Source organism: Protomyctophum parallelum (assembly GCF_964188405.1).
Source record: "Protomyctophum parallelum genome assembly, chromosome: 12".
Lineage (NCBI taxonomy): Eukaryota > Metazoa > Chordata > Actinopteri > Myctophiformes > Myctophidae > Protomyctophum > Protomyctophum parallelum.
The window spans coordinates 50,994,037-51,005,486 of record NC_139712.1 but is presented as its reverse complement, the minus strand read 5'-3'; the positions used below and the strand labels follow the sequence as shown (position 1 = coordinate 51,005,486).

At 50.4% G+C, this 11,450-nt stretch overlaps 1 protein-coding gene across 1 annotated transcript in view; it reads left to right on the top strand.

Moving 5' to 3' along the window:
* Positions 1 to 11,450, top strand: part of LOC310867705 (neuropilin-1a-like) — an 80,163-nt gene that overhangs the window by 59,011 nt on the left and 9,702 nt on the right. Inside the window, 6 exon segments of the mRNA XM_083777824.1 lie at positions 4,135 to 4,385; positions 4,389 to 4,466; positions 7,007 to 7,151; positions 9,770 to 9,825; positions 9,827 to 9,890; positions 10,993 to 11,046. Of these exon segments, the coding sequence (XP_083633950.1) occupies positions 4,135 to 4,385; positions 4,389 to 4,466; positions 7,007 to 7,151; positions 9,770 to 9,825; positions 9,827 to 9,890; positions 10,993 to 11,046 (648 nt within the window).

Here is an 11,450-nt window from a genome sequence, read left to right as displayed (position 1 = left end):
ACATGTTATCTACCAAAAAAGTTATAAAACATTCTCAGCATTTATGGATAGCAAATAGTATGTGTGTCCAAATAACATAACTTAATGTGAACAAATAACCAAATATGTCTGTAGCCTATAGCAGACATACGGGACATATAGCAGACATATAGGGGACATATAGGGGACATATAGCAGACATACGGGGGACATATAGCAGACATATAGGGGACATATAGGGGACATATAGCAGACATACGGGGACCCCCAGGAGTTCCCCAGCAAAGTTTGCACTGCCTTGTATGAGCTTGAATAATATCTTGAATAATTTGTATCCCTCCCTGACTATATCTATAGGGTATGTGTCGTGTGCAAACTTAACATAACCTTCTAACCTCGTTATTCTCCACATATGGATGTGTGTGGTGGTAAATCTGACAACGTTTGTGTCAGCTAGTTAGACAAACATGTATGGTGACCTTAAGGTGGAGCATCTTATCTCAGCATAATGCTATGGGCCTGTCTTCTGTTGGTTTGTCAGGGCACTGCATTGACCTCTGACCTGTGTGTATGATGTTACCCGATGTTCCGTGATATCATGCAATAACTTCTGACTTACTGTAGAAATACTAAGTCTCTTCCGACTCGGTCTGCCTCGGCGTCTTGAATTTGATCCCTGAGTTCCTCGGCAACATCTGTCGACAGCCCTATATGCTAATTTGTAATGTTGACCTAAGCCTGAATTCATTATTTTGAAGCTCACTCTTTGGAAAGCAGGGGCTCCGTCCTGACTTATCCTTGAGGACGAGGAAGAGGTTAAGGGGGATAGTGAAAGAAGGGGGGGACAGGGGAGATTAGCAGAGGAAGAGAGAGGGGGGGGGGGGCGGAGAGGCAGAGAGACGGAGAACTGCGAGTCTGACCCTTGACTGCCACAGTTGGAACTCGTCTTGTCAGCCCTAAAAGCACATTATTCAAAAGACATCTCTGCCCGATGGAGTTGAAACATTGTTCTACAATAAAATAAAAATAAAGAGCGCTTGAGATGCGACTCGCAACCAGCGATCCTGAGGAGCTATTGAGAGGTTTTCTGTTTTTAGAAACCTCCATGGTCTTGTGGCCTTCGTTTTTACATGTCGAGAGTAGACCATAATTCAGACATCAAGAGGATACGGCTGGCGAGACCGGGCCCCAAAACGTATGTGCTGCTAAGGCACTGTGGTTCTGGACACGTGCGTCGCGCCGCGGCCCCTGCAGATATACATAGCTACAGTACTCATTAATATCCCCCCCCCCCACTGCCCTGTTTGTAAACATGGTCGCGTGTGCATTGGAGTGCATTATGTTTAACACTGACCACCGAACCTTCACCCAACGCCCTAGATGTGGTAGCTCGTGTCCATCGTGTATCATCATCGCAACGCAAAAGCACACGCATGCACACATGCACGTTTGTTGTGTGTCATCGCATGCCATCCCTACCCTTCTCTGATGATCACAGCTGAAATCAATTAACAGCTCCAGATGACCTTGGTTCATCTGGATCACACGCACCGCGCGCAAGCACACATGCACGCACACACACACACACACACACACACACACACACACACACACACACACACACACACACACACACAAACACCTCTTTCACATCCCTATAACTTAAAAAGGCAGCACAGTGTGCAAGCTCCACTCAGCCAGGGGGGCTATAGCTCCCTCTGATCACACATGCGAGCGCACGCACGCGTATACATACACACACACACACACACACACACACACACACACACACACACACACACACACACACACACAATCTTGGCAGAGGACTAGAGAGAGAGAGAGAAGCAGAGGGAAAGGACAAACAGCAGAGAGTGTTCCATAGCGCCAGCTCTGATTTGGACTCCCCCAGTCCCTGGAGAGCAACATAACGGCCCGTTGATGTGTCTCCTGGTGGTTCTGTTTCACATCACTCATCTGAATGGAGCCTTGTTCTCCTCCTCCTCGCCTCTCCTTCTCTCTCGTCTCCCCAGGTGCGTGCCGTGCTATTGAGTTTGGCCGTACACTCGCGTTGTCTCGTAATCCTGGTGTTTTTTTGTCCCGTTTGGGTTTCACACGCAGAGGCCCGAACCTCTATACACTCGGCAGTGGCTCAGGGGTGGAGTGGGCCGGATGCGAACCGCGAGGTTCCCTGTTCGATCCCGGCATCCCCCAGAGCTAGTGTCGAAAGTGTCCTTGAGCAAGACTTCCGAACGCCTAACTGCTCCCGATGTGCAGGTTGGTTGGTGCCTTGCAGGTTTCCTCCACCATCGGTGCATGAATGTGTTTGTGAATGGGTGAATAATGCATAATCTATGTAAAGTGCTTTTTGTACCCGTCTGTCTGTGTCCCTTTTGTGCCCATATGTGGAGATCCCTGGTGTCACATGCCCATGGCCTGTATGTTCATTGGTTGGATCGGTGCATGGTTCTGACAGCTGGATGTCATTTATGCCCATATATGGCCATATCAGTCTGATGGACGGTTCTGGACAATATGCACATGGCAGGACTGGCTCTGTGGCGCTGAACAACCGGATCCATATATGGACATATCTGCTTTGAGTCCTATAGCGACAACATTTTTGAGCGGTGCAGCCGCTCCTACGTATATGCACAGCTTTGTGTGTGTGTGTGTGTGTGTGTGTGTGTGTGTGTGTGTGTGTGTGTGTCCGTTTGAGCACGGAATGTGTTTGTAGCGCGGAATGTGATGATTTGATTGACTGACGCATGATGACGTTCTCGTCATCATACATCATCATCATGGTCAAAGCCAGGCACCGCTCACTTCACACGAGTGTGATTCATTTTATTTACAACAAGTAACCTCCTTGTGGAAGTGAGTATAGGAGTCATAACCCCTCCCCCCCCCCCCCCCCCCCCCACCACCCCCTCCTCCCCCTAAAACGGAGGTGGGAAACTTTCCAGAAGAAAAGTCAAGTTCTTGACTTAAAACATTGTTGGTGTGGGAGGTGGAGGAGAACAGGGTGGAATAGAAGGAGTGTTGGAATGCAACCGATAAACGGAGAGGTGTCCCATGTGGAGAATGGGAAAGTTGCAGAGTCGAGTAAACATGAAGTGCAGTGCTTGACGATGACAAACGAGAAGTGCGTGCGTGCGTGCGTGTGTGCGTGCGTGCGTGCGTGCGTGCGTGCGTGCGTGCGTGCGTGCGTGCGTGCGTGCGTGCTGTGCGTGTGCAGGGAGGGGAAAAGCGAGGCGAGGCGAGGAGCAGATGAAAAAGCCGAAAAGCACTCTCGGAACGCAGGAGGTGGAAGCTCCAGCTGAGAGCAGGCCTTTAATTGGCTGCCTAGAGGACAAGCACTCCAGGCACAGGAATTAGTATGCATGGCTTCTAGGGAAAGAGAGACAGAAAGACAGAGAGACAGAGAGACATCACAGAGACATCACAGAGACATCACAGAGCGTTGTGATGGACCTGTCTTCCTCACTTGACTTGCATTACCTCTCTCTCTCTCACTCTCTCTCTCCCTCTCCCTCTCTCTCTCTCTCTCTCTCTCTCTCTCTCTCTCTCTCTCTTTAGTACTTGGAAAATCGTGTTCGACACGATGTGGATCAAGCTTTTTTCTTTCCTTTCTTGTATCTTGTCCCTGCCGGCTTCCATTAGTCTTTATGAAAAAGCTATACTTATTGGCCTGGGCCGACAGCGGGCCGTGGCTCAGCGGTCCAGGCACCTGACTGACTGGTAGTCCATGCAGTGTCACAGTGTGTCGCAGGTTCGAGTCCCCGATCCCTTTTACTGACGACCGAACGACCTTTACTGTATGTCTTCCCCATTCTCTCTCCCCCTCTATCTTACCCATTCTGACGGGCACCCATTTGGGTGTCGGCATCATGTTGTGCTTTAGCTATTGAAAAATAGCAGATCTACAAGCTCATATCGCGCCACGAGTGGCCGCCATACGAGCTTGTAGGTCTGCCATTTTTGAAAAATCGAAGAACGACTGACATTTTTTAGAATCTGATCTCAGGTCAGAATGGGTTCATCAGACCAGGTGTGTGTCCAGTGGAAAACCTCGTATGAATCTGATCAGAATGGTCAGAATGGGTAAAAAAAAAAAAAAAAGCTAACCATCTCTCCCTCTCTCTCCCCCTCCAGAGTACCCGTGCTCGGGCATGATGGGCATGGTGTCCGGGCTGATCACGGACGCCCAGCTCACGGCCTCGTCGCACGCCGACCGCAGCTGGGTGCCGGAGAACGCCCGCCTGCTGACCAGCCGCACGGGCTGGACGCTGCTGCCCCAGCCTCAGCCTCTCACCAACGAGTGGCTGCAGGTGGACCTGGGCCAGGAGAAGCTGCTGCGCGGCCTGATCATCCAGGGCGGCAAGCACCGCGAGAACAAGTGTTCATGAAGAAGTTTCCGCCTCGGCTACAGCAACAACGGCTCCGACTGGAAGATGGTGCCCGACGCCAACGGCCACAAGCCAAAGGTGAGCCCGCCCCGCGCTTCAGTGATGCTTGCGGAACTCGACTCCGTCTCGTTCCTGACCGCAATCCCTGTCGTGGCGATAATCACGTTAACCCACACCCTCTGGTGTAATATTGCTTAATTGATTGCAGGCGTAGTGGGAAATTATCTCGACACACTGGCGAAAAGAGAAATGAAAAGTTTTCAGAGTCATAGCGACATCAATAGAGATTATGAGGCATTTTAGTCAATTTTCACCCGAGCGCCTTCGCTCGGCCTGTCGTGAGTCATTCAACGGTTGCCGCGGTGGAGTCAATCTCACGGGTATTTTAAATCACATTAGGATAAGCATCTTGAGATGTCTGTCAAAGTCCTTTCCTGCTTCCTTCTATCCCCCTCTCTCTCTCTCTCTCTGTATGTCTCTCTTGTGATGTTTTTTTTTGTATTGCACACCACATGCTGTTCACTGGATAATGCAAGGAGATGAGAGAGAGGAGAGCAGAAGAGAAGATAGATACTTTATTAATCCCCGAAATCCAGGTATCCCATAGCTCTGATAGGCATACAGTAAGGTTGGTTAAAAACACTGGGAATAATAATCCTTTGTTATTGCACATAGCCCATGTGTAACTAAAACTAGTAGTCCAGTTCATAAGGCAGGTGCACACATAGACCCATGAATCACAACAAACTATAGTAGACCAGTTCATGAGCCTATAGCGGCTGGCCATGGAGTTTAAGAGCCTATTGCTGTTGGGACAGAAGTGAAGAAGACAAGAGAAGACAATGTGGCACCGGCATTAATCAGACCAGTGTGTGTCAGTAGGGCTGACCTCGATTAGTCGAATAGTCGACTAATCGATCGGAACGGGTCTCAGTCGACTGACCACCTCATAGTCGACAAAAAAAAAAAAAAAAAAAAAGTTTATTTTTTATTTTATTTTATTTTTGCCCCAAAAAATTGTATATAAAATACAATATTTACAAAAATATACAAAAATATTGTATTATTCCACTAGGTCTGTGGGGGACATAAACACATTTGAACATTCTGACTGTTCAAATCTCCAATGTGCATCTGGAGTGTGTCTGCCTGTGTGGCAATGTGCCCACTTGCCTGTGACTTGAATCGCACAGTGTGCTGGCCTGATAGACTGCCAGAATCTCAATCTCACCTGCTGTGCTCAATCTGGCTAATGACAAGCCTCTCAGTTGTTAAAAAGAAAGATTTGAACAGTCAGAATGTTCAAATGTGTTTATGTCCCCCACAGACCTAGTGGAATAATACAATATTTTTGTATATTTTTGTAAATATTGTATTTTTATATACAAGTTTTTTTTTTTTTTTTTTTTTTTTGCTTAGTCGACTATTAGTCGACTAACAGCTAATTTATTCATCTATCAGTCGACTATACAAATCCTTAGTCGGGGACAGCCCTAGTGTCCAGTGGAAACCTCGTATGAATCTGATCTCAGGTCAGAATGGGTTAATACAGGTGGCGGCCATGGATGTGTCTAACGGTGTCATCGGTGTGACACATGTGTGTGCATAGATCAAAGAGCTCTAGTGAAGTACAGCCACACCACCGTACAGTACAGTACAGTACAGTACAGTACAGTACAGTACAGTACAGTATGCATGCATGACACACGCCTGCAAACGCCAACCAGGGCGGAAGTGCAGAAACGACTCCTACCCAATTTACAGCGTCCCTGACAGGGTATATAAATCTGATCCATATGGCGTGATGCTTTATGATTAATGAAAGGACGCTGGGAGGATCCATACTGTACCACCCCCCCGTCCCACCCGTCCCACCCTGTCCCACTTAGCCACACCCCCCTTGGAGGACTCCCAGCATCAAAGGCTCAGAGCGCTCTCTTTGGGCGTGATAACAATCCATTAATCAGCTTCTATCAGTCTACAACCCCCCCCCCCCCCCCCCCTAGCTTCTCCCTCCCATCCGTTTCCCGCACTTTTGCTTTCATTGCTTCCTCGTGTGTCGGGCGAGAGATCTGAGGTCTCGAGTAGGGGAGGAAGGGAGCTGCGGTTTCGCCGCGTCGTGAGTGCGTCGCATGCCGCATGCCGCACTTCAGATGTCAGCTGGAAGACAGAGATCCTCGACTCCTCATCTGTCCTAAAACATCCCTCAATGTGTTCCTCACCCCGCTCCTCCTCGCTTTCAACTTTTTTAGCTGGTCTTTCAGAAGGCCAGAGATGAGCCTCGCCTCGCCACGCCTTGATGAGCCTCGCCTCGCCACGCCTTGATGAGCCTCGCCTAGCACGCCTCGCGTCTCTCAAGTGGTCGTCCCAAAGCGCAGCAGCGATGACGTTATCAGTGATGTGCGCTGCCTCACCCTCTCTCTCTCTCTCTCTCTCTCTCTCTCTCCTCCACCTCTCTCTCTCTCTCTCTCTCTCTCACCCTCTCTCTCTCTCCCCTCTCTCCTCTCTCTCTCTCTCTCTCTCCTCTCTCTCTCTCTTCTCTCTCTCTTCTCTCTCTCTCTCTCTCTCTCTCTCTCTGTCTCTCTCTCTCTCTCTCTCTCTCTCTCTCTCTCTCTCAGACGTTCGAGGGGAACATGAACTACGACACCCCCGAGCTGCGCACGCTGGAGCCCCTGCTGACCCGGTTCCTCAGAATCTACCCAGACCGGGCCACGCCCACTGGGATGGGCCTGAGACTCGAGCTCCTGGGCTGCGAGATGCCAGGTAAGGCCTGGCCTCCTCCGACTGTATATACAGTACACACATATACAGTAAGGCCTGGCCTCCTCCGACTGTATATACAGTACACACATATACAGTAAAACCACCAGTGATGATTGGTCCATATTATGTAACTCTTGTGAGCGTTACTCTCCAGGTCCCTTTTCCACCGCGCTTGAACCAGGTTCCGTTAATTTGACCCCCGCATCATTTTAGTGTTAACTCTGGAAATTAATTAGGTTCATAACCAGAGTTTCAATGAACACAGGATGACTGTACTGTGTACTTAATGTGGTATGCACTATTCTGTACAGTACTGCTCACACAGGGTGATTGTACTGTGTACTTAATGTGGTATGCACTATTCTGTACAGTACTGCTCACACAGGATGATTGTACTGTGTACTTAATGTGGTGTGCACTATTCTGTACGAGTACTGCTCACACAGGGTGATTGTACTGTGTACTTAATGTGGTATGCAGTACTTTTACAGTGTACAGTACTGCTCACACACAGGCGTGTCGTCCGTCAGCCCGGAGGTGATGACACATCTCTGAAGTAGCGTGTGTGTACTGTGGGCCGAGGGGCGGGGCTTAGGCTCCCGTTCCGCTGGGGCGCTGTTAGAAAGATCTTAGTGAGAACCCGACTCCCCCCCCCCCCCCCCCCCCCTCCCGCTCGGCCCGCCAGCCCCCCCCCCCAACAGCTGTCCAGTTCGTGCTCCTCATCCCTTTAAAAGAGGGACAGTGGTCTTGTCCAGGGCTTGCATCAAAGCAGTCCCCCCGTCCCCCCCCCCCCCCTCTCATGTACGGATCATGTGAGAGCCCACCTGGCGCACTAGGATTATCACCAGGACCCCCCCCCCCCCGCCCAACGCTCCCCCATTGCGCTTCTTCGCCTGACTGCATGGCAGCTAAATCCTTATGGGTTCATCTGGGTCTTATTTTGTTTTCACGCGGACCCTTACGACGGTTCCATTTCACATTTCACAGTGTGTACTCCTCCCTCCACTTTTGTTTAAGTCTGCACACGTACAGTATAAAGCTGTGTGCTGTACCCAGCAATCCTTTTTTCATCTGCCCACTGGTCTCTATATAGGCCTCTCTCTCTCTCTCTCTCTCTCTCTCTCTCTCTCTCTCATCTCTCTCTCTCTCTCTCTCTCTCACTCTGTCTGTCAGTGGTGTAGCAGCCGAGGTTCTAAGTGGATTTACATATTGGATTTCAGGGAGTCAGTCAGTAGTGTGTGTGTGTATAGTGTGTAAGCTACAGGCTCCCACTGGGAGCTTTAACCCCATGATAATGCTTGTTTTCACTGTTAATGCCAAGCAACACACACACTCGCTGCTCGCAAAGTAGCTGTCCTCTTAACACCTGTTTATGTGCGTGACTGTTGTGTGTTTGTCTCTCTAACCACATGTTTTTGCACAGTGATTACTGGTTGCACAGTGTTTGTGGTGTGTGTGTGGCATGTGTGGGCACCACACACACACACACGCACATTGCACATGCACACACTAAATCCTCATTTCTGTGCCGAGCTCCCCCTGACGCAGCGCTGACCCCAGCCTTGACCTCCCCCGCCCCGAATCTGACAGGGGCTGATCTGCCTCATACATCATCCTGGACAGAGAGAGAGAGTGAATGTGAGAGAGAGAGAGAGAGAGAGAGAGAGAGTGAGAGAGGAGAGAGAGACAGAGAGAGAGAGAGAGAGAGAGAGAGACCGACCGATTGCCCTTATACAACACGCACACTACGCACGCACGTGTATACACAAACCGTATACTCCCTATTCCTCCCTCCCTCTCTAACTTTTAGCCTCATTCTGTACTGGGGAAGCCTGTGTGCATTATCCCATTCTGACCTGAGATCAGATTCTAAAAGTGTCTTCGACTTTTCAAAAATAGCAGACCTACAAGCTCGTATCGCGCCACTGCGGTGGCGCGATATGAGCTTGCAGATCTGCTATTTTTAAATAGCTAAAGCACGACATGATGCTGACAACCAAAATGGGGGTGCCCGTTCAGAATGGGTTAATTACTCTGTCAGCCTAAACATGTGCACATACGGATACACACACACACGCGTGCACACGCACACGCACTGCCCACACACACACACACACACACACACGCTTGCACGCAAACCACAGGTCGGTCTGGCCGTGTGGCAGCGGAGCGTGGAGTGGATCTGGGGCCGTGCCCACATCCAAAGAGCTCGCCGGGCCATAATGATAGGCTACCGTAGCAGCCAATAAGAGGCCCTGTCTCTTAGCCAATCCAAATCTCTCTCTCTCTCTCCCTCCTCCTCCCCCTCCTCCCTCCCTATTTATACACACCATAAACCTCGGCAGCCTGATAAAAGCACAAACCGCTAATAGTTCCCCAGGAATCGAAGAGGGAGGGAACTACATGCAGTATTTTCGTGTGTGTGTGTGTGTGTGTGTGCGTGTGCGCGCGCACGTGCGTGCGTGTGCGTTTGCACTCGCGCGTGTCGCACCCCCGACGGGCTACTGCAGTTTCTCCCAATGAACGATGATGTCGGGGCATCTGGACATCTTTAAACTCTCTCTCTCTCTCTCTCTCTCTCTCTCTCTCTCTCTCTCTCTCTCTCTCTCTCTCTCCAGCTCCCACCCTGCCTCCGACCACGGCGGCGCCCCCCAGTGGCAGCACCCCTCCGTCGGTACGAGTGTGACGACGACCAGGCCAGCTGCCACAGCGGCACAGGTGATGGCTTCGACCTGACAGGTGCTAACATCGCCCTCAAACGAGACCGCAACCTCCTCTGCCCGCCCTAACCCCACCCCTCCCCTCCCCTCCCCCCACTGGATCTGCTCCTCTCTGCTCGAATAATTAATCTGCCACCTGCGTCCTGTATGCTCACGCAGAGCACGCGTGCTCCGGAGCACGAACGTGTGCACACTTGAAAACATTATAGGACCGCAATTTCAGGAGTGCTATCTTCACATTTCTTTAAATCTTTTAACCCTTAGCCTAAATCCCCGACTTTTACTTAGTCGTTGTCATGCACTGACAATAGACAATCTGAATCTAGGAAGTATATAAGCACACATAATTCCCAGCGCTATGACCTCTCTACTATCTGACCTCTAAATGTCCAATCCTAACCTTCAACCCCCCAACCTGTATATCCTTTCGTAATTGTAAATCTGACTTTAAACAACCTTCATGTGAGGACCATGAAGAATTGTCTTCACACCGTTTATTTCTCAAAATATACGACACAGGTGGGGATATTTGGCTCTCATAAGTATAATCACACAGGTAGAATACACACACCACATGCACACGCACATGTTGAATGCATGCATGCACGCACGCACACACACACACACACACTCACGTGCTTACACACATATCGTACAGCCCACTCCCGTCTCGCCTACTCCTAAACTGCAGCCCTTCCCCCTGCAGCTCTGTTCTTCCTCTCATCTGTATCCTCCTCCTCCTCCTCTCTCTCTTCCAAGCCTGGCCTCATTCCCCACTAACCCAGAAACCCACTGAGCCTGCACCACTTTCCTGCACCTCTATACGGAGACAACCCCCTGTCCCCGACTCCCTGGTCCCCCGTCCCACTAACCTGCAGTCTCCACTGAAGAGCATATGGGTACCGTCTCTCATTCTGTCTGGGGGGGGGGGGGGTGCAAGGGCTCTGTCTGGGTCTGTCTGTCTGTCGAGACCACAGAAGGGCGATAGAGTTTTATGGCTATTGCTCGGTTGGCATGGCTACTATAGCCACGCGCCGCCAGTGCACGTGCTTTGTTAGAATGTGTTGTGTACGAATGCGAGGCCGCAGGCTAACTCTGCTAATGTGTTGCATTGGATGCAGGTGGGACCACCACGACCCCAGAGACCACTACGGCTGAGATGGACAGCGTTCCAGGTGAGCGTCGTTTGGCATGTTTGTTTATTTTCAGTCTGTCTACAGTAGATAGACGCCCCCATATATGAATAGAGAAGGCACCCAGAGGAAACCCTGAGGCGAAATGGACATAGTGGCCGAATGAAGGTATTGCAGCCTGGCCCCAAACACATGAACGCGCTGGTCCGTTGACTATCATTGTACACGTTCACGACGGCAGCGCGCTCGTGCGCGTTCGTGCACGTTCAACGGCAGCACATTCATGTGTTTGGGGCCAATCCATCCCAGAATGCTCTCTGTTCCTACCCGGAAGGAGGAGTGAAATCGCCTCATGCGCTTTTGAGCAACTTAATGCAAGTGGATGGAAGGAGAACTCGGGTGCCGTCTCTATTCATATATACTCTAAGGTCACCCCACATCCCCTC